The sequence below is a fragment of the Microcebus murinus genome, chromosome 20, assembly GCF_040939455.1.
Source record: "Microcebus murinus isolate Inina chromosome 20, M.murinus_Inina_mat1.0, whole genome shotgun sequence".
In the NCBI taxonomy this organism is placed as follows: domain Eukaryota; kingdom Metazoa; phylum Chordata; class Mammalia; order Primates; family Cheirogaleidae; genus Microcebus; species Microcebus murinus.
Genome location: NC_134123.1, coordinates 37,647,083 through 37,668,434, shown reverse-complemented (window position 1 = coordinate 37,668,434; position 21,352 = coordinate 37,647,083). Strand labels below are relative to the sequence as shown.

The 21,352-nt window shown below is 66.9% G+C and overlaps 1 protein-coding gene across 1 annotated transcript in view; it reads left to right on the top strand.

Annotated features, from left to right (window-relative positions):
* The window catches only part of PLXNA1 (plexin A1), a 61,507-nt gene that overhangs the window by 16,497 nt on the left and 23,658 nt on the right, over nucleotides 1–21,352 (top strand). Inside the window, 18 exon segments of the mRNA XM_075995947.1 lie at nucleotides 121–171; nucleotides 174–228; nucleotides 443–522; nucleotides 524–571; nucleotides 715–732; nucleotides 734–875; nucleotides 4,174–4,248; nucleotides 4,251–4,275; nucleotides 5,151–5,233; nucleotides 5,236–5,261; nucleotides 12,503–12,703; nucleotides 15,037–15,133; nucleotides 16,526–16,719; nucleotides 16,819–16,970; nucleotides 17,075–17,195; nucleotides 18,880–19,016; nucleotides 19,689–19,856; nucleotides 21,117–21,210. Coding sequence (XP_075852062.1) covers nucleotides 121–171; nucleotides 174–228; nucleotides 443–522; nucleotides 524–571; nucleotides 715–732; nucleotides 734–875; nucleotides 4,174–4,248; nucleotides 4,251–4,275; nucleotides 5,151–5,233; nucleotides 5,236–5,261; nucleotides 12,503–12,703; nucleotides 15,037–15,133; nucleotides 16,526–16,719; nucleotides 16,819–16,970; nucleotides 17,075–17,195; nucleotides 18,880–19,016; nucleotides 19,689–19,856; nucleotides 21,117–21,210 — 1,767 coding nt within the window.

The following is a 21,352-nucleotide window of genomic DNA, read 5'->3' as shown; positions in this document are numbered from 1 at the left end:
GCCCAGCGCGCTCGCCCCATCCTGTGGCTGGGTCACCCAGGCCAGCATCTCCGCGCGTCCTTGGAGGTGGCGGACGGGCGACCCAAGGCGATAGGCGCACACCGCCTTCCCGCCCCGCAGGTGACGCGCGTGCCCGTGGAGAGCTGCTGCGTGCACCTGTCCTGCGAGTTGTGTGCCTGGGTCCCGCGCACCCGCACTGCGGCTGGTGTGTGCTGCACAGCACGGTGAGTGCTCAAGGCGTCGCTGTCCTCAAAGCGGTGACACTTTTGGTGACAAGTGTCGCGTCCCCTCCTCCTTCCTGCTCCCCCCCCACGTGCAGGGGGTGGGGAGGGACGGGATGTCGGGGAGAGGGGCCGAGCTGGGGGAGGGTCAGGTGGAAAAGACGGAGATGGGGGGGCAAGGGGGAGGGGGTGTCGCCGAGCCCCGCCCAGCTGTCCCTAAGTCCCCAGGTGTTCCCGCCAGGACGCGTGCGACCGAGCCGACGAGCCGCAGCGCTTCGCCGACCTGTCGCAGTGCGTGCGCTCTGTCGGTGCAGCCGCGCAACGTGTCCGTCACCATGTCGCAGGTCCCGGTGAGTCCCTGTCCCCTCCCCCACCCCCAGCGGTGGGGAGGGGCGGGGCGTGCAGGGGCGCGACAACCTCCCTCTTTGTCCCCCGAGTTGTCGTCAACTCAGCCCGCCACACCCCCCAACCCCCGACCTCCCCGCGGGTCCAGCTGGTGCTGCAGGCCTGGAAACGCTCCAGAACTTTCCGCCGGGGTCAACTGCTCGTTCGAGGACTTACGGAGTCGGAGGGCTTCGGAGGAGGACGCGTGCACTGCCGTCGCCGTCCGCGAGGTGGCCTCCATCACGCGGGGCAGGGTGCGGCCGCCGCGGGGTCGCCTGGGGCCTGGGGGGAGGGGGAGGGGGAGGGGAGGTCCCCGAAGTCGCCATCTGGGAGGTGACAGGTGTCCCAGGTGCGGGGACAGAGCGAGAGGAGAGAGGCCACCTGGCAGAGGGTGGGGGAGGGGAGGTCCCCGAAGTCGCCATCTGGGAGGTGACAGGTGTCCCAGGTGCGGGGACAGAGCGAGAGAGAGGCTACCTGGCATAGGTGGGGAGGGGGAGGTCCCCGAGGTCGCCATCTGGGAGGCATAGGTGTCCCAGGTGTGGGGACAGAGGGAGAGAGAGAGGCCACCTGGCAGCATAGGTGGGGGAGGGGGAGGTCCCCCGAAGTCGCCATCTGGGAGGTGACAGGTGTCCCAGGTGCGGGGACAGAGAGAGGCAGAGAGAGGCCACCTGGCATGGGTGGGGGAGGGAGGTCCCCGAAGTCGCCATCTGGGAGGTGACAGGTGTCCCAGGTGCGGGGACAGAGTGAGAGAGAGAGGCCACCTGGCATAGGTGGGGGAGGGGAGGTCCCCGAAGTCGCCATCTGGGAGGTGACAGAGTCTCCCAGGTGCGGGGACAGAGTGAGAGAGAGGCCACCTGGCATAGGTGGGGAGGGGAGGTCCCCTGGGTTTTCATCTGGGGAGGTGACAGAGTTCCCAGGTGCGGGGACAGAGCGAGAGAGAGGTGCCACCTGGCATAGGTGGGGAGGGGAGGCCCCTAAGCCGCCATCTGGGAGGTGACAGGCCCCCAGGTGCGGGGGACAGAGCAGAGAGGCCACCCAGTAGGTGGGGGAGGGGGGTCCCTAGTCGCCATCTGGGAGGTGGACAGAGTCTCCCAGGTGCGGGGACAGCGAGAGAGAGAGGCCACCTGGCATAGGTGGGGGAGGGGAGGTCCCCGAAGTCGCCATCTGGGAGGTGACAGGTCCTGCAGCGGGGACAGAGGGAGAGAGAGAGGCCACCTGGCACAGGTGGGGGAGGGGAGGTCACCGAAGTCGCCATCTGGGAGGTGAGGAGTTCCCTCCCAGGTGCGTGGACAGAGCGAGAAAGAGAGAGAGGCCACCCGGCAAGGTTAGGTGGGGAGGGGAGGTCCCCAAAGTCGCCATCTGGAGGTGACAGAGTCTCCCAGGTGTGGGGACAGAGAGAGAGAGAGGCCACCTGCATAGGTGGGGAGGGAGGTCCTCAAGTCGCCATCTGGGAGGTGACAGGTGTCCGTGTGCGTGGACAGAGGGAGACAGAGAGGCCACCTGGCACGGGTGGGGGAGGGGAGGTCCCCGAGGTCGCCATCTGGGAGGTGACAGGTGTCCCAGGTGGGACAGAGGGGGAGAGAGAGAGGCCACCTGGCACGGGGTGGGGGAGGGGAGGGGTCCCCGAGGCCGCCATCTGGGAGGTGACAGGTGTCCCTGTGCTGGGACAGAGCCAGAGAGAGGCCACCTGCATAGGGTGGGGGGAGGGGAGGGTCCCGAGGTCGCCATCTGGGAGGTGACAGTGTCCCAGGTGCGGGGACAGAGCGAGAGAGAGGGCCACCTGGGTATAGGTGGGGGGAGGGAGGGGTCCCGACCTGCCATCTGGGAGGTGACAGTGTCCCAGGTGCGGGGACAGAGGGAGAGAGAGAGGCCACCTGGCATGGTGGGGAGGGGAGGGTCCCTCGGGTCGCCATCTGGGAGGTGAACAGGTGTCCCAGGTGCGGGGACAGAGCGAGAGAGAGGCCACCTGGCATAGGTGGGGGAGGGGAGGTCCCTGTGTCGCCATCTGGGGAGGTGACAGGTGTCCCAGGTGCGGGGACAGAGCGAGAGAGAGGCCACCTGGCATAGGTGGGGAGAGGGAGGTCACCAAGTCGCCATCTGGGAGGTGACAGGTGTCCCAGGTGCGGGGACAGAGAGAGAGAGAGGGACCACCTGGCATGGGGTGGGGGAGGGGGAGGTCCCGAAGTCACCATCTGGGGAGGTGACAAAGTGTCCCAGGTGCGGGGACAGCGAGAGAGAGAGGCCACCTGGCACGGGTGGGGGAGGGTGTCCCCGAAGTCGCCATCTGGGAGGTGACAGGTGTCCCAGGTGTGGGGACAGAGCGAGAGAGAGAGGCCACCTGGCATGGGTGGGGGAGGGGGAGGTCCCTAAAGTCACCATCTGGGAGGTGACAGGTGTCCCAGGTGTGGGGACAGAGCGAGAGAAAGGCCACTGGCACGGGTGGGGAGGGAGGTCCCCGAAGTCGCCATCTCGGGAGGTGACAGGTGTCCCCAGGTGCGACACAGAGCGAGAGAGAGGCCACCTGGCATAGGTGGGGGGAGGGGAGTCCCCGAAGTCGCCATCTGGGAGGTGACAGGTGTCCCAGTGCGGGGGACAGAGCGAGAGAGAGGCCACCTGGCAGGTGGGGGAGGGGAGGTCCCCGAAGCCGCCATCTGGGAGGTGACAGGTGTCCCAGGTGCGGGGACAGGAGCGAGAGGGAGAGGCCACCTGGCATAGGTGGGAGGGGAGGTCCCTGAAGTCGCCATCTGGGAGGTGACAGGTGTCCCAGGTGCGGACACAGAGCGAGAGAGAGGCCACCTGGCATGGGTGGGGGGAGGGGAGGTCCCTCTGGGGGTGTGACCCCCCGCAGGCGTCTCCAGGGGCTGCAGGGGGGAGGTGGGCGTGGGCAAGGTCAGAGGTCGCGGGTGGGGTCACCTCGTGTCTTGGGGACAACAGGGGCCGGTTGGGGTTGGGGCAGGAAGCCCCACGTGTCGCCGCTGTATAGACAGGTCGCCATGGAAACCAGCCGGGGGGACGGCGGGGAGGACGGGGCAGCCCCCGTGTCGCCGAGGGGGGGCAGGGGGAGGCGACAGGGCGGGGACAGGGAGGCGACAGGGCGAGGACAGGGAGGCGACAGGGCGAGACAGTGGTGGGGACATGGGGAGGGGACAGGGAGAGGCCAGGCAGGCGAGACAGAGGGAGACAGGGTGGGGAGCAGGGAGGGACAGGGTGGGGACAGGGAGGGGACAGGGCGGGACAGAGTGGGACAGAGGGACAGGGTGGGGACAGAGGGGACAGAGGCGACAGCGAGGACAGGGAGGGGACAGGGAGGCGACAGGGTGGGGGACAGGGAGGCGACAGGGTGAGGACAGGGAGGGGACAGGGTGGGGACAGGGAGGGGACAGGGCGGGGGGACAGGGAGGTGACAGGGTGAGGACAGGAGGGACAGGGTGGGGACAGGCGTGTGGACAGGGAGGGGACAGGGCGAGGACAGGGGTAGGAGGGACCGAGACGCTGGCGTCTCTCCTCGGTGCCTTCCTGGCGGCGGCGGCCCCGCGGCTCAGCCCGCCCTCCCCGTGTCCCCACGCAGGCGACCAGCGCGTCGTGAAGCTCTTTCCTCAAGTCCAAGGAGACCGGAAGAAGTTCGCGGCCGTCGACTTCGTCTTCACAACTGCAGCGTCCACCAGTCGTGAGGCCCCGCCCCCGCCCCGCCCCCCACCCCGCCCCGCCCTCCCCCCACCCCGCCCCTCCCCCACCGCCATCCTCCCCCACCGCCCTCCCAGTCCCTCCCCCGCCACGCCCCCCACCGCCCTCCCCCTCCCCTGGCCCCGCCCCCGCCCCGCCCCCCACCCCCCGCCCTCCCCCACCGCCATCCCAGTCCCCATCCCTGCCCCCATCCCCCACAGCCCTCCCTCCCCCACCGCCATCCCCCTCCCCCCACCCGCCCCTCCCAGTCCCCCTCCTTCCCCGCCACCCTCCCCCACCACCTCCTCCCTGTCCCCGCCCCGTCCCCTCCCCCACCCCCTCCATCCCCCTCCCCATCCCCCATCCTTCCCCCTTCCCCCTCCCCCTCCCCTCTGCACCCCCTCCCCCTTTCCTGGGCAGGGCAGGGGGCGGGGTCACAGCAGAGGCTGGGGTGGAGTCAAGGCAGGGCAGGGGGCGGGTCACATCAGGAGGGAAGGGGCAGAGTCAAGGGGCGGAGTCGCAGCTAGAAAGTAAGGGGCTGGAGTCAAGGCTGGAGAGTAGGGGGCGGAGTCAAGGCAGGCCAGGGGGCGGAGTCACAGCTAGAGAGTAAGGGGCGGAGTCAAGGCAGCCCAGGGGGCGGAGTCATAGCTGGAGAGTAGGGGGCGGAGCTCAATGCAGCCCAGGGGGCTGAGTCAAGGCTGGAGAGTAGGGGGCGGAGTCAAGGCAGCCCAGGGGGCGGAGCCTTGGCCGGGGCGGGCCGGGGCCCGGGAACGGAGGCGCAAGCCGGAGGCTCAGCTGCTGAAGGCCCTGAGGCCGCGGCGTCGGCGCGGGGGGACACTGAGGCGCGGGTGCCCGGCTGAGCGCGTCTGTCCCGCAGCTGCCTGTCGTGGCGTGGACTCGCTCCTTCCCCTGCCACTGGTGCAAGTTCCGGCACGTGTGCACGCACAACGCCGCCGACTGCGCCTTCTGGAGGGTCACAATAACGCGTCCGAGGTGAGGCCGGCGAGGCTGGGGGGAGGCCGCGCAGCCTCCGGGGAGGTGGAGTCACCCGGCCCGGCCGGCACGCCCCGCCGTGTCGCCCGCCCCCACACCCGGGGCCCATCCGTCCGCAGGACCCGGGCCCTGTGGGGTCACGGCCGCGCTCTGGGCTGTGGAGGCCCGGCAGGAGCCGAGTCCCCGCGCCCCCAGCTGCGGAGGCGGAGCCCCAGCCCGTGCGCGCGACCAGCGCACGTGCCACTGGGCGGGTGGCCGGGGACAGGGCAGGACGAGGGGACCCATCGCTCAGTTTGTCACATGGAGCTCCGGAGGCCAGGGGGTGAGGCCCAGCGGGGAGGCCATGGGACACGGAGTCTTTGGGGATGGTAGAAAGCGCAGCAGGGTGCAGCTGGGATACAGAGAAGAGGCTGTCCCCTGTGGTCCAGGGGTTTTTCTGATGGGGCTTTGCGGGATGTATAGGAGTCCGGACGTAGGAAACAGGCCAGGTGCACAGGGATACAGAGAAGAGGCTGTCCCCCTGTGGTCCAGGGGTTTTTCTGATGGGGCTTTGCGGGATGGCAGGAGTCCGAGATTGTAGGGAAATAGCTAGGTCTGCTGGGATACAGATTTGCCGTCCCGTGGTCCAGGGGTTTTTCAGATGGGGTCAAGTGGATGATAGGAGTCCGGGATCATAGAAAACAGGCTAGGCGCGCTGGGGGTACAGAAGAAAGGCTGTCCCCTGTGGTCCCAGGGGTTTTTCTGATGGGGCTTGGCGGGATGCCTAGAGAGTCTGTGATCATAGAAGCTGCGTCACGTGCGCTGGGACCACAGGGTAGAGGCCGCCTGTAGCCCAGGCTTTCAGATGGGGCTTTGCGGATGCCTAGGAGTCTGTGATCATAGAAAGCAGGCCATGGCGCTGAGACCACAGCGTAGAGGCCGCCTCTGCAGCCCAGGGGTTTTCAGATGGGGCTTTTCGGGATGCCTAGGAGCCCGGGATCGCTCTAAAACAGGCCAGGCTGTGCCGGGATACAAAGGAGAGGTGGTTCCTGGGGTTCACGGTGGTTTTCACATGGGGCTTTGCGGGATGGATAGGAGTCTGCGCTCGTAGACAACAAGCCAGGGTGTGCTGGGACCACAGAGGAGAGGCTGTTTGCTGTGGTCCAGGGGTTTTTCAGATTGGGCTTTGCGGGATGTATAGGAGTCCGAGATTGTAGGGAACAGGGCAGGGTTCGCTGGGATACAGACGAGAAGCTGTCCCGTGTGGTCCAGGGGTTCTTCAGATGGGGCTTTGCGGGATGCCTAGGAGTCCGGGATCATAGAAAACAGGCCAGGGCGTGCTGGGGCACAGAAGAAAGGCTGTCCACTGTGGTCCAGGGGTTTTTCTGATGGGGTTTTGCGGGATGCCTAGGAGTCTGTGATCATAGAAAGCAGGCCAGCGTGCGCTGGGACCACAGGGTAGAGGCCGCCCTCTGTAGCCCAGGGGTTTTCAGATGGGGCTTTGCGGGATGCCTAGGAGCCCGGGGTCCTAGAAAACAGGCCAGGGCACGCTGGGATACAGAGGGGAGGTTGTTCCCTGTGGTTCACGGGTTTTTCACATGGGGCTTTGTGGGATGTATAGGAGTCCAGGATCATAGAAAGCAGGCCAGAGTGCGCTGGGATACAGAAGAAACGCTGTCCCCTGTGGTCCAGGGGTTTTCAGATTGGGCTTTGCAGGATGCCTAGGAGCCCGGGATCATACAAAAAGGCCAGGGCGCGCTGGGAACACAAGGGAGAGGCTGTCTGCTGTGGTCCAGGGGTTTTTCAGACGGGGTTTTGTGAGATGTATAGGAGTCCGGGATTCTGGAAAATGGGCATGTTAGCTGGGTTACAGGGGAGAGGCTGTCCGCTGTGGTCCAGGGGCTTTTCAAATGTGGGCTTTGCGGGATGTATAGGAGTCCAGGATCGTAGAAAACAGGCTAGTGTGCGCTGGGATACAGATGATCGGCTGTCCCCTGTGGTCCAGGGTTTTTTCAGATGGGGCTTTGTGGGATGGATAGGAGTCCGGGATTATAGAAAACAGGCCAGGGCGCGCTGGGATACAGGGGAGAGGCTTTGCCCTGTGGTTCAGGGGTTTTACAGATGGGGCTTTGCGGGATGCCTAGGAGTCTGGGATCGTAGAAAACAGCCCAGGGTGTGCTGGGACCACAGAGGAGAGGCTGTTTTCTGTGGTCCAGGGGTTTTTCAGACGGGGTTTTGTGAGATGTATAGGAGTCTGGGATTCTGGAAAACGGGCATGTGAACTGGGTTACAGGGGAGAGGCTGTCCCCTGTGGTCCAGGGGCTTTGCGGGATGCCTACGAGTCCGGGATCGTAGAAAACAAGCCAGGGTGTGCTGGAACCACAGAGGAGAGGCTGTTTGCTTTGGTCCAGGGGGTTTTCAGATTGGGCTTTGCAGGATGTGTAGGAGTCCGGGATTGTAGAAAATGAGCAGGGCGCGCTGGGATACAGACAAGCGGCTGTCCCCTGTGGTCCAGGGGTTTTTCCGGTGGGGCTTTGTGGGATGTATAGGAGTCCGGGATCATAGAAAATGGGCCAGGGTCGCTGGGGTACAAGGGAGACGCTGGGATACAGACGCGCGGCTGTCCCCTGTGGTCCTTGGTTTTCACATGGGGCTTTGTGGGATGTATAGGAGTCCATTATCATAGAAAACAGGATAGTGTGCGCTGGGATACAGAGGCGAGGCTGTCCGCTGTGGTCCAGGGGTTTTTCAGATGGGGCTTTGCGGGATGGATAGGAGTCCGGGATTATAGAAAACAGGCCAGGGCGCGCTGGGACCACAGAGGGTAGGCTGTTCGCTGTGGTCCAGGGTTTTTCCGGTGGGGCTTTGTGGGATGTATACGAGTCCGGGATAGTAGAAAACAAGCCAGGGTGTGCTGGAACCACAGAGGAGAGGCTGTTTGCTTTGGTCCAGGGGTTTTTCAGATGGGGCTTTGCGGGATGTATAGGAGTCTGGGATCGTAGAAAATAGGCCAGGGCGCGCTGGGGTACAGGGAAGACGCTGTCCCCTGTGGCCCAGGGGTTTTTCTGATGGGGCTTTGCAGGATGCCTAGGAGTCCGGGATCGTAGAAAACAGGCCAGGGCGCGCTGGGATACAGACGAGGGGCTGTCCCCTGTGGTCCAGGGGTTTTTCCGACGGGGCTTTGTGGCATGTATAGGAGTCCGGGATCATAGAAAACAGGCCAGGGCGTGCTGGGGTACAGGGGCGACGCTGTCCCCCGTGGCCCAGGGCTTTTTCCGACGGGGCTCAGCGTAGAAAACAACGGCCACCATGTGCCACCCGCCACGCCGGCCGCCCACGTGACCCTGCCTGGTCCCTCGTGCCACTCAGCTCGTCCCCGTCCCTCCCGCCGCCCAGGAGGCGTCCTGGCCTCACCAGCGTCAGCCTCGGCTCGCCTCAGTTTCCCTGTTTTTTTTTGAGACGGAGTCTCGCTCTGTCGCCCGGGCCAGAGTGAGCGCCGTGGCGTCAGCCTCGCTCACAGCAGCCTCCACCTCCTGGCCTCCAGCGAGCCTCCCGCCTCGGCCTCCCTCCCGAGTAGCTGGGACTCCAGGCAGGCGCCTCCATGCCCGGCTCGTTTCTTCCCCCGATTCCCCGCGGAGCCTGTCGCGGGGCCGCGCCCGCCTTGGGGACACCCGCCCGCTCTCCGCGTCGCTATTTATACCGCCTGTCCCCTCCGGGACCCGGTCCTGCCGCCGGCTCGCCGCGCCCTTGCGTCACTTGTTGTCGCCGCGGAAACTTGGGGGCCCCGGGGGACCCCGGGCTGTTTCTCTGCCGGGCTCTGGGTATTTTTAACAAGCTCCCTGGGCGCCCTCCGCTCAGCCCCGCCCCACTGGGGCGCCGCGCTCCGCTCGCGGCTGTTTGTGACTCCGGGGGTTTTTCAGATGGGGCTTTGCGGGATGGATAGGAGTCCGGGATTATAGAAAACGGGCCAGGGCGCGCTGGGAACACAGGGGAGAGGCTGTCCGCTGTGGTCCAGGGGTTTTTCAGATGGGGCTTTGCGGGATGTATAGGAGTCCGGGGTTCTGGAAAACGGGCATGTGAGCTGGGTTACAGGGGAGAGGCTGTCTGCTGTGGTCCAGGGGTTTTTCAGATTGGGCTTTGCGGGATGTATAGGAGTCCGAGATTGTAGGGAATAGGCCAGGGTTCGCTGGGATACAGACGAGAAGCTGTCGCCTGTGGTCCAGGGGCTTTTCAGATGGGGCTTTGCAGGATGCCTAGGAGTCTGGGTTTGTAGAAAACAGGCCAGGGGTTTTTCAGATGGGGCTTTGCGGCATGTATAGGAGTCCAGGATCGTAGAAAACAGGCCAGGGCGCACTGGGAACACAGGGTAGAGGCTGTTTGCTGTGGTCCAGGGGTTTTTCAGATGGGGCTATGTGGGATGTATAGGAGTCCGGGATCATAGAAAACAGGCCAGGGGGGCCTGGGGTACAGGGGAGAGGCTGTCCCCTGTGGTCCAGTGGTTTTTCCGATGGGGCTTTGAGGGATGTATAGGAGTCCGGGATTCTGGAAGACCACCAGGGTGTGCTGGGATACAGGGAAGAGGCTGTCCCCTGTGGTCCAGGGGTTTTTCAGATGGGGCTTTGCGGGATGTATAGGAGTCTGGGATTATAGAAAATGGGCCAGGGCGCGATGGGAACACAGGGGAGAGGCTGTCCGCTGTGGTCCAGGGGTTTTTCAGAATGGGCTTTGCGGAATGTATAAGAGTCCAGGATCGTAGAAAACAGGCCAGGGTGCGCTGGGATACAGGGCAGAGGCTGTCCCCTGTGGTCCTTGGTTTTCAGATGGGGCTTTGTGGGATGTATAGGAGTCCGGGATGGTAGAAACCAGGCCAGGGTTCGTTGGGATACAGACGACAGGCTGTCCCCTGTGGTCCAGGGATTTTTCAGATGGGGTTTTGCGGGATGTATAGGAGTCCGGGATCGTAGAAAACAGGCCAGGGTGCTCTGGGACCATAGGGAGATCGTGTCCCCTGTGCTCCAGGGGTTTTTCAATGGGGCTTTGTAGGATGCCTAGGAGTCCGGGATCGTTGAAAACAGGCCAGGGCACGCTGGGATACAGGGTAGAGGCTGTCCCCTGTGGTCCAGGGGTTTTTCCGACGGGGCTTTGCGGGATACATAGGAGTCCAGAATGGTACCAAACAGGCCAGGGCACACTGGGATACAGGGTAGAGGCTGTTCTCTGAGGTCCAGGGGTTTTTCAGATGGGGCTTTGCGGGATACCTAAGAGTCCAGGATTGTAGAAAACAGGCCAGGGCACACTGGGACCACAGGGAGAGGCTGTCCCCTGTGGTCCAGGGGTTTTTCAGATGGGGCTTTGCGGAATGCCTAAGAGTCCGGGTTTGTAGAAAACAGGCCAGGGCGCGCTGGGATACAGACGAGCTGCTGTCCCCTGTGGTCCAGGGGTTTTTCAGATGGGGCTTTGAGGGATACATAGGAGTCTAGGATTGTAGAAAACAGGCCAGGGCACGCTGGGATACAGAGAAGATGCTGTTCCCTCTGCTCCAGGGGTTTTTCAGATGAGGCTTTGCGGGATGTATAGGAGTCCGGGATCTTAGAAAATAGGCCAGGGCGCGCTGGGATGCAGACGAGCGGCTGTCCCCTGTGCTCCAGGGGTTTTTCAGATGGGGCTTTGAGGGATACATAGGAGTCCAGGATCGTAGAAAACAGGCCAGGGCACGCTGGGATACAGAGAAGACGCTGTTCCCTGTGCTCCAGGGGTGTTTCAGATGGGGCTTTGCGGGATGTATAGGAGTCCGAGATTGTAGGGAACAGGCCAGGGTTCGCTGGGATACAGACGAGAAGCTGTCCCGTGTGGTCCAGGGTTTTTTCAGATGGGGCTTTGCAGGATGCCTAGGAGTCCGGGATCATAGAAAACAGGCCAGGGCGCGCTGGGATACAAAGGACAGGTTGTCCCCTGTGTTTCACGGGTTTTTCACATGAGGCTTTGCGGGATGTATAGGAGTCTGGGATTCTGGAAAACAGGCATGTGAGCTGGGTTACAGGGGAGAGGTTGTCCCCTGTGCTCCAGGGGTTTTTCAGATGGGGCTTTGCTGGATGCCTAGGAGTCCGCAATGGTAGAAAACAGGCCAGGGCACTCTGGGATACAGAGAAGACGCTGTCCCCTGTGCTCCAGGGGTTTTTCCGGTGGGGCTTTGTGGCATGTATAGGAGTCCGAGTTCTGGAAGATGGGCAGGGCGCGCTGGGATACAGGGGAGAGGCTTTCCACTGTGCTCCAGGGGTTTTTCAGATGAGGCTTTGCGGAGTGTATAGGAGTCCGGGATCTTAGAAAATAGGCCAGGGCGCTCTGGGATGCAGACGAGCGGCTGTCCCCTGTGGTCCAGGGGTTTTTGCAATGGGGCTTTGCGGCATGTATAGGAGTCCGAGTTCTGGAAGATGGGCAGGGCGCGCTGGGATACAGGGGAGAGGCTTTCCCCTGTGCTCCAGGGGTTTTTCAGATGGGGCTTTGCGGGATGCCTAGGAGTCCGGGTTTGTAGAAAACAGGCCAGGGGTTTTTCAGATGGGGCTTTGCGACATGTATAGGAGTCCGCGATCGTAGAAAACAGGCCAGGGCGCGCTGGGATACAGAGAAGACGCTGTCCCCTGTGCTCCAGGGGTTTTTCCGGTGGGGCTTTGCGGCATGCATAGGAGTCCGGGATCGTTAAAACAGGCCAGGGCGGTCTGGGATGCAGACGAGCGGCTGTCCCCTGTGCTCCAGGGGTTTTTCCGGTGGGGCTTTGCGGCATGTATAGGAGTCCGAGTTCTGGAAGATGGGCAGGGTGCGCTGGGATACAGGGGAGAGGCTTTCCCCTGTGCTCCAGGGGTTTTTCAGATGGGGCTTTGCGGGATGCCTAGGAGTCCGGGTTTGTAGAAAACAGGCCAGGGGTTTTTCAGATGGGGCTTTGCGACATGTATAGGAGTCCGCGATCGTAGAAAACAGGCCAGGGCGCGCTGGGATACAGAGAAGACGCTGTCCCCTGTGCTCCAGGGGTTTTTCCGGTGGGGCTTTGCGGCATGCATAGGAGTCCGGGATCGTAAAAACAGGCCAGGGCGCGCTGGGATGCAGACGAGCGGCTGTCCCCTGTGCTCCAGGGGTTTTTCCGGTGGGGCTCTGCGGCATGCATAGGAGTCCGGGATCGTAAAAACAGGCCAGGGCGCAATTTGGGGCGCACCCGGCTACCGCAGGGGGCTCAGCCTCAACCTCCTCGTCCCCTTCCACCCCGCCAGGACTGTCCCCAGATCCTGCCGTCCACGCAGATCTACGTGCCGGTGGGCGTGGTCAAGCCCATCACGCTGGCGGCGCGCAACCTGCCGCAGCCGCAGTCGGGCCAGCGCGGGTACGAGTGCCTGTTCCACGTCCCCGGGAGCCCGGCGCGCGTCACCGCCCTGCGCTTCAACAGCTCCAGCCTGCAGTGCCAGAACTCCTCGGTGAGGCGGGTGGGGACAGCTGGGGACCGGGCTGTCACCTCGTCGCCGCACCTGCCTTGCGCACCTGCCCCGCGGGTGGCCCGCCCTGGGGGCCGCGTGGGTGGCCTGGAGGGGCCCGGGCGTGCCAGCTGGGGACCTCCCGGGCTCTTTGGTCGCCTTTAGTGGCTGGGGACAGCGCCTGTCCCCAGTGAGGCGGCAGGGGGAGGGGAGATTCAGCGGCCCGATATCGCAGCCTGGCGGGCCTCAGTTTCCCCACCTGCTCCGAAAGGCTGCGGTCGCCTTGGACAGACCCCAAGTGGCAGGGGGCGAGGCCCGTGGTGGCCCCCAGTGTCCCCTCCCCCAGTGTCCTCTCCCCCTCGGGGACCCGTGTGTGTCCTAGCAGGGTGGCCCGAGGTTTTGGGGAGGTCACGGGACTCCCCGAGGCTGGGCGGGGCTGCAGGTTGGCCGTGTGACACGATGGTCCCTCTGTCTGTCCCCACCAGCCTGTCTTTTTTTTTTGAGACAGAGTCTGGTTCTGTCGCCCGGGCTGGAGTGAGCGCCGTGGCGTCAGCCTCGCTCACAGCAGCCTCCAACTCCTGGCCTCTAAGCGATCCTCCTGCCTCGGCCTCCCTCCCGAGTAGCTGGATGCGCCGCCACGCTCGGCTCATTTTTTCTATATATATGTTTATTTGGGCAATTAATTTCTTTCCATTTTTAGTAGAGACGGGGTCTCGCTCTTGCTCAGGCTGGCCTCCAACTCCTGGCCTCGAGCGAGCCTCCCGCCTCGGCCTCCCTCCCGAGTAGCTGGGACGACAGGCGTGCGCCACCACGCCCGGCTACCGTTTTTCTATCTATATATTTTTACTTGGCCAATTAATTTCTATTTTTTTTTTTAGTAGAGACGGGGTTTCGCTCTTGCTCAGGTTGGCCTCGACCTCCTGACCTCGAGCAATCCTCCCTCCTCAGCCTCCTTCCCAGAGTGCTGGGATGACAGGCGTGAGCCAACACCGGGCGCTGGGCCACCTCTGCCTTTGTGGCCGTTTCTATGCATGTCACCAACTCCCTCCCGTGCGCCCTGTCCCCCCTGTCCCCTCCGCCTGCTCTCCCCAGGCCACCTGTGTCCCCCCCCGTCCCTCCCTCCGGCCTCTCTCTCCGGCCTCCTTTCACTCCAGAGCCTCATTAATCTTCCCTTTCACCCGGGTTCAAAAGGAAACGGGAGCGTCGGGGACTTTGACAGGATCCAATTAAGTTCCTGCAGATAAAGTCGTGATGAATGGCCCGGCCGTGCTGGGGACAGGCTGGGGTCCCCGGGTCCCCCCCAGCCCCGAGCGCGGCAGCCGGCTGAGTTGGGCGACTGGGGACAGTGGAGGCAGCCCGGCCTCCACTGGGGGCTGGGAGGGGGCAGGGCCACCGCATGTGACAGCGATGTCACCGGCCTGTCCCCAAGCGCTGGGGCGCGCACTCCGGCCACCGCTCGGGGCCGACGGACACGGGTGCCTGCGGGTCGCGGCCCCCAGACGTGGTTTTTTTTGGGGGGTGGGGAATGTGGGGGGGCGGGGTGGGGGGGTGGCCCAGGTGACCTTGGGCAGCAGCGGACAGAGAGAGAGCCACCGCCGATTGGCTGCTGGGGACAGAGGCTGCGCAGATGTGTGGGGGAGGGGCAGAGGGACCAGGAGGGAAGTCGGGTGTCCAGGGGGCCGCTGGGTGGGGGAGGGGCAGGTGGGTGGGGCTGCTGGGTGGCGGTCAGGTGGGGGGGCAGCTAGGTGGGGGGCAGGTGGGTGGAGGAGGGGACAGCTGGGTGGGGAGGGGCCGCTGGGTGGGGGAGGGGCGGGGGGAGGGGCTGCTGGGTGGGGGAGGGGACAGCTGGGTGGGGGAGGGACCCCTGGGTGGCAGAGGGACAGCTGGGTGTGGGAGGGGCCGCTGGGTGTGGGAGGGGCAGCTGGGTGGGGGAGGGGCAGCTGGGTGTGGGAGGGGCAGCTGCGTGGGGGAGGGGTATCTGGGTGGGGGAGGGGACAGCTGGGTGTGGGAGGGGCCGCTGGGTGGGGGAGGGGCAGCTGGGTGGGGGAGGGGACAGCTGGGTGTGGGAGGGGCAGCTGGGTGGGGGAGGGGACAGCTGGGTGTGGGAGGGGCCGCTGGGTGGAGGAGGGGTATCTGGGCGGGGGAGGGGCATCTGGGCGGGGGAGGGGCCGCTGGGTGGAGGAGGGGTATCTGGGCGGGGGAGGGGCATCTGGGCGGGGGAGGGGCCGCTGGGTGGGTCGCGGGAACTGAGCCCACCGACGTCCGAGTGGCCTGGGAGGTGGCGGCCTTCGACCCGGCCCCTGACCCCTGACCCCCGCCCGCCCGCCCGCCCGCAGTACTCGTACGAGGGGAACGACATCAGCGACCTGCCCGTGAACCTGTCGGTCGTGTGGAACGGAAACTTCGTCATCGACAACCCGCAGAACATCCAGGGTGGGCGGGGCGCCGGGCGGGGTGGGCGGGGCGGCGGGCGGGGCCCCGGCTGAGCAGGGTGGTGGGCGGGGCCAACGCTGACCACGCCCCCTCCCTGCAGCAGGGCTGGGTGGTGCGGGGCGCCTGCTGGGTTGGCTGGGTGGTGGGCGGGGCCAGAGCTGACCACGCCCCTCCCTCTACCTACAGCAGGGCTGGGGGGGCACTGCAGGGGAATGGGTGGGGCCAAAGCTGACTACGCCCTCCCACCCCTACCTGCCGTGGGGCTGGGTGGTGGGGGTGCACCTGCTGGGGTAGCTGGGCAGAGTGGTGGGGGGTCACCTGCTGGGGTGGGTGGGGGGTGGTGGGCGGGGCACCCTCTGGGGTGGGCGGGGCACCTTCTGGGGTGGGCGGGCTGGTGGGTGGGGCCAAAGCTGACCACATCCCATCCCTCCCCTACCCGCTCCCCGGCTGGGTAGCGGGGTGCACCTGCTGGGGTGGGCAGGGCCAAGCTGACCACACCCCCTCCCCTGCCCAAAGCGGGGCTGGGCGGTGCAGATGGTGCGCGTGGCACCTTCTAGGGTGGGCGTGGCTAACCCTGACCACACCCCCTCCCTCCCCTGCCCAAAGCCGGGCTGGCCTGTGGGGCTTGGTGGGCGGGGCACCTGCTGGGATGGGCGTGGCTAAGCTGACCACACCCCTTCTTCTCCTGCCCAAAGCGGGGCTGGGCAGAGCGGGCAGTGGGCGGGGCACCTCCTGGTGTGGGCGGGGCTAAAGCTGACCACACCCCCTTCTTCCCCTGCCCAAAGTGGGGCTGGGTTGTGAGGCTGGTGGGCGGGGGGGCACCTGCTGGGGTGGGAGTGGCCAATCTGACCACACCCCCTTCTTCCCCTGCCCAAAGCGGGGCTGGGCGGAGCGGGCAGTGGGCGGGGCACCTGCTGGGGTGGGAGTGGCCAATCTGACCACACCCCCTTCTCCCCCTGCCCAAAGCGGGGCTGGGCGGAGCGGGCAGTGGGCGGGGCACCTCCTGGTGTGGGCGGGGCTAAAGCTGACCACACCCCCTCCCTCCCCTGCCCAAAGTGGGGCTGGGCAGTGGGCGGGGCACCTTCTAGGGTGGGTGGGGCCAAGTTGACCACACCTCCTCCCTCCCCTGCCCAAAGCCAGGCTGGCCTGTGGGGCTTGGTGGGCCGTGCACCTGCTGGGGTGGGTGTGGCTAAAGCTGACCACACCCCTTCTTCCCCCACCCAAAGTGGGGGTGGGGTTGGTGGGCGTGACCAATCTGACCACAGCCCCTTCTCCCCCTGCCCAAAGCGGGGCTGGGCGGAGCGGGCAATGGGCGGGGCACGCAATGGGCGGGGCACCTGCTGGGGTGGGCGTGGCTAAAGCTGACCACGCCCCCGCCGCCCCGCCCCGCAGCGCACCTGTACAAGTGCCCGGCGCTGCGCGAGAGCTGCGGGCTGTGCCTCAAGGCCGACCCGCGCTTCGAGTGCGGCTGGTGCGTGGCCGAGCGCCGCTGCTCGCTGCGCCCGCACTGCCCCGCGGACGCGCCGGCCGGCTGGATGCACGCGCGCCACGGCAGCAGCCGCTGCGCCGACCCCAAGATCCTCAAGGTGCGTCCCCGGCCACCTGCCACCTGCCTCTGCCGTCCGTCCCTTCCCCGCCCGTTGCAAAACCCCCCACCCCCGCCTGCCTCGGTTTCCCCCCTGCAGCTGTCGCCGGAGACGGGGCCCCGGCAGGGGGGCACGCGGCTGACCATCACGGGCGAGAACTTGGGGCTGCGCTTCGAGGACGTGCGGCTCGGGGTGCGCGTGGGCAAGGTGCTGTGCAGCCCGGTGGAGAGCGAGTACATCAGCGCCGAGCAGTGAGTGGCCCCGGTCTGGGCACGGGGCGGTGGGGGAGGGGGACGTCGCCCCACACGACCCCCCACCCCCCACCCCCCACCCCCGGCCACCTCTGTCCCCGCAGGATCGTCTGCGAGATTGGGGACGCCAGCACGGTGCGCGCGCACGACGCGCTCGTGGAGGTTTGCGTGCGGGACTGCTCGCCGCCCTACCGCGCCCTGTCGCCCAAGCGCTTCACCTTCGTGGTGAGTCCGGTCCCCGTCCCTGTCCCCATCCCCGGGGACATGGGTGTCACCAGGGCTGTGCCCTTGCCCTGCTGCATGTCCCGGACCCCCAGTTCTGGGGCGTCCCGGCCCTCCTGGCCTTGTGCGTCCCGGAACCCCTGCCCCTCCCCGTCCCCGTCCCTGTCCCCATCCCCGGGGACTTGGGTGTCACTGGGGCTGTGCCCATGCCCTGCTGCGTCCCGGACCCCCAGTTCCGGGGCGCCCCGGCCCTCCTGGCCTTGTGCGTCCCGGACCCCCTGCCCCTCCCCCTCCCTATCCCTGTCCCCATCCCCGGGGACTTGGGTGTCACCGGGGCTGTGCCCTTGCCCTGCTGCGTCCCGGACCCCCAGTTCCGGGGCGTCCCGGCCCTCCTGGCCTTGTGCGTCCTGGACCCCCTGCCTCTCACCGTCCCCTTCCCCGTCCCTGTCCCCGACCCTGGGGACATGGGTGTCCCCGGGGCTGTGCCCTTGCCCTGCTGCGTCCCGGACCCCCAGTTCCGGGGCGCCCCGGCCGTCCTGGCCTTGTGCGTCTTGGACCCCCAAGTTCTGGGGCGCCACGGCCCTCCTGGCCTTGTGCATCCTGGACCCCCCAGTTCTGGGGCGCCCCGGCCCTCCTGGTGCAGTATGCCCGGGACCCCCGAGTTCCGGGGTTCCCTGGCTCTCCTGGCCTTGTGCGTCCGGGACGCCCCAGTTTTGGGGTGCCCTGGCCCTCCTGGCGCTGTGCATCCAGGACCCCTCAGTTCTGGGGTGCCCTGGCCTGCCTGGCGCTGTATGTCCAAGACCCCCAGTTCCGGGGCGCCCCGGCCCTCCTGGCCTTGTGCGTCTTGGACCCCCAAGTTCTGGGGCGCCACGGCCCTCCTGGCCTTGTGCATCCTGGACCCCCCAGTTCTGGGGCACCCCGGCCCTCCTGGTGCAGTATGCCCGGGACCCCCGAGTTCCGGGGTTCCCTGGCTCTCCTGGCCTTGTGCGTCCGGGACGCCCCAGTTTTGGGGTGCCCTGGCCCTCCTGGCGCTGTGCATCCGGGACCCCTTAGTTCTGGGGTGCCCTGGCCTGCCTGGCGCTGTATGTCCAAGACCCCCAGTTCTGGGGTGCCCCGGCCCTCCTGGCCTTGTGAGTCCAGGACCCCCCAGTTTTGGGGCACCCCGGCCCTCCTGGCGCTGTGCATCCAGGACCCCCCAGTTTTGGGGCGCCCTGGCTGTCCTGGCATTGTGCGTCCAGGACCTCCCAGTTCCGGGGCGCCCCAGCCCTCCTGGCCTTGTGTGTCTGGGACCCCCCCAGTTCTGGGGTGCCCTGGCCCTCCTGGCCTTGTGCGTCCTGGACCCCTCAGTTCTGGGGTGCCCTGGCCTGCCTGGCGCTGTATGTCCAAGACCCCCAGTTCCGGGGTGCCCCAGCACTCCTGGCCTTGTGCATCCAGGACCCCCCACTTCCGGGGCAACCAGGCCTGCCTGGCCCTGTACATCTGGGACCCCCCAGTTCTGGGGCGCCCCGGCCCACCTGGCCTTGTGCATCAGGGACCCCCCAGTTCCGGGGCGCCCCGGCCCTCCTGGCCCTGTACATCCGGGACCCCCCCAGTTCCGGGGCATGAGGCGGCGCACGTGTGTTTGGGGGGGCAACGCACGTCCCTGCGTCCCTCCAGCAGCGACGGCCCCCCCCAATTCTGCCCGCAGTCGCCCACCTTCTACCGCGTGAGCCCGTCGCGCGGGCCGCTGTCGGGGGGCACGTGGATCGGCATCGAGGGGAGCCACCTGAACGCGGGCAGCGACGTGGCCGTGTCCGTGGGTGGCCGGCCCTGCTCCTTCTCCTGGTAAGAGGGGGGGGGGTCGCCGTTGCCCAGGCAACCGGGGAGGAGGGGCCGGAGAGCTCGGCCAGGGGCGGTCGCTATGGAAACCGGGAGATGCAGGTTGCCATGGAGACGGGAGGCAGCCGGCCTGGCAGGTGGGCGCGGGGCTGGTCCCCTCCCCCCTTCAAAGCTGGGGGGAGGGCGGGGGGAGGCGACCCTGGCTGCCGCCGCCCCTCCCCCTTGGTCCTTGCCTGGGACGAGGGGGGGGTACATTTTTCGGGGCGCAGAGGGAGGAGGATTCGAAGCCGAATTCTCAGACAGGAGACAGACGTCGCAGTGAGAGCCCCCCCCCGAGGCTTCGGAGTGGATAATTGTAGATTAAGCGTGATAATGGGAACTTCCCTTTCAATATTTTCCCTCCCCCGGATAATTACCCGTTATCAGGCTAATGAGGGGTGTCTGCGGGGAGCCCCGCTGGCGGCTGTCGGGGGCGGGGGGTGGAGGGGTGACGTCTGCGGCGGAGCTTTGCCGCGAGGGCAGCGAGCTGGCAGCCCCGGTGGGCCCTGAGGAGGGTCCTGCTGAAGTCTGGCCCTGGCAGAGGCTGGAGGGGCTTGCCCGCCCCAAAGCGCATGGCCCGGCCGGCCCCAGGGGAAGGGGCGGTGGGCGTGACGGGCGCGGTGGGTCCGTCCCCGGCAGGAGGAACTCGCGGGAGATCCGCTGCCTGACGCCCCCCGGGCAGAGCCCGGGCACCGCCGCCATCGTCATCAACATCAACCGCGCGCAGCTCACCAACCCCGAGGTCAAGTACAACTACACGGAGGACCCCACCATCCTGCGCATCGACCCCGAGTGGAGCATCAAGAGGTGGGCGGCCCCGCCCCCTGCCCCGGGCCCCGCCCCCACACCTGCGCCAGGCCCCGCCCCCTGTACAAGGCCACACCCCTGTGCCAGGCCCCGCCCCCTGCGCCGGGCCCCGCCCCCTGTACGGGGCCACACCCCTGTGCCAGGCCCCGCCCCCTGCAGAAGGCCACACCCCCTATAATAGGTCAAACCCGTGCCAGGCCCCACCCCCTGTACTAGGACACACCCCTGAGCCAGGCCCCGCCCCCTGTACAAGGACACACCCCTGAGCCAGGCCCCGCCCCCTGTACTAGGTCACACCCCTGTGCCAGACCCCGCCCCCTGTACTAGGACACACCCCTGTGCCAGGCCCCGCCCCCTGTACTAGGACACACCCTTGTGCCAGGCCCCGCCCCCTGCGCCGGGCCCCGCCCCCTGTGCCGGGCCCCGCCCCCTGCAGAAGGCCACACCCCCTATAATAGGTCAAACCCGTGCCAGGCCCCGCCCCCTGTACAAGGACACACCCCTGTGCCAGGCCCCGCCCCCTGGACTAGGACACACCCCTGTGCCAGGCCCCGCCCCCTGGACTAGGACTCACCCCTGTGCCAGGCCCCGCCCCCTGGACTAGGACTCACCCCTGTGCCAGGCCCCGCCCCCTGGACTAGGACTCACCCCTGTGCCAGGCCCCGCCCCCTGGACTAGGACTCACCCCTGTGCCAGGCCCCGCCCCCTGGACTAGGACACACCCCTGTGCCAGGCCCCGCCCCCTGTACTAGGACACACCCCTGTGCCAGGCTCCGCCCCCTGTACTAGGTCACACCCCTGTGCCAGGCCCCGCCCCCTGTACTAGGTCACACCCCTGTGCCAGGCCCCGCCCCCTGTACTAGGCCACACCCCGGTGCCAGGCCCCGCCCCCTGTACTAGGTCACACCCCTGTGCCAGGCCCCGCCCCCTGTACTAGGCCACACCCCGGTGCCAGGCCCCGCCCCCTGTACTAGGTCACACCCCTGTGCAGGCCCCGCCCCCTGTACTAGGACACACCCCTGTGCCAGGCTCCGCCCCCACCCAGGCCCCGCCCCCTGTACTAGGCCACACCCCTTGCCAGGCCCCGCCCCCTGTACTAGGCCACACCCCTTGCCAGGCCCCGCCTCCTGCACCAGGCCCCGCCCCCTACACCAGGCCCCGCCCCCTGCACCCGTCCCCTTCCCTGTGGCCGTCTCTGGGGACGTGGCCCCGTCCGACCGCCCGTCCCGAGCGCTGTCCCCACCCGCCCGTGCGTTGCAGCGGCGGGACCCTGCTGACCGTGACGGGCACCAACCTGGCCACCGTGCGCGAGCCGCAGATCCGCGCCAAGTACGCCGGCGTCGAGCGGGAGAACGTGAGTGTCCCCGCCCCGGGCCCTGGCCCTGTCCCCTCCCGGCCGCCCCGTCGGGGACGCCCCTGTCCCCTGTCCCCTCCCGGCCGCCCCGTCGGGGACACCTCTGTCCCCTGTCCACACCCCTGCCGCCCCGTCGGGGACA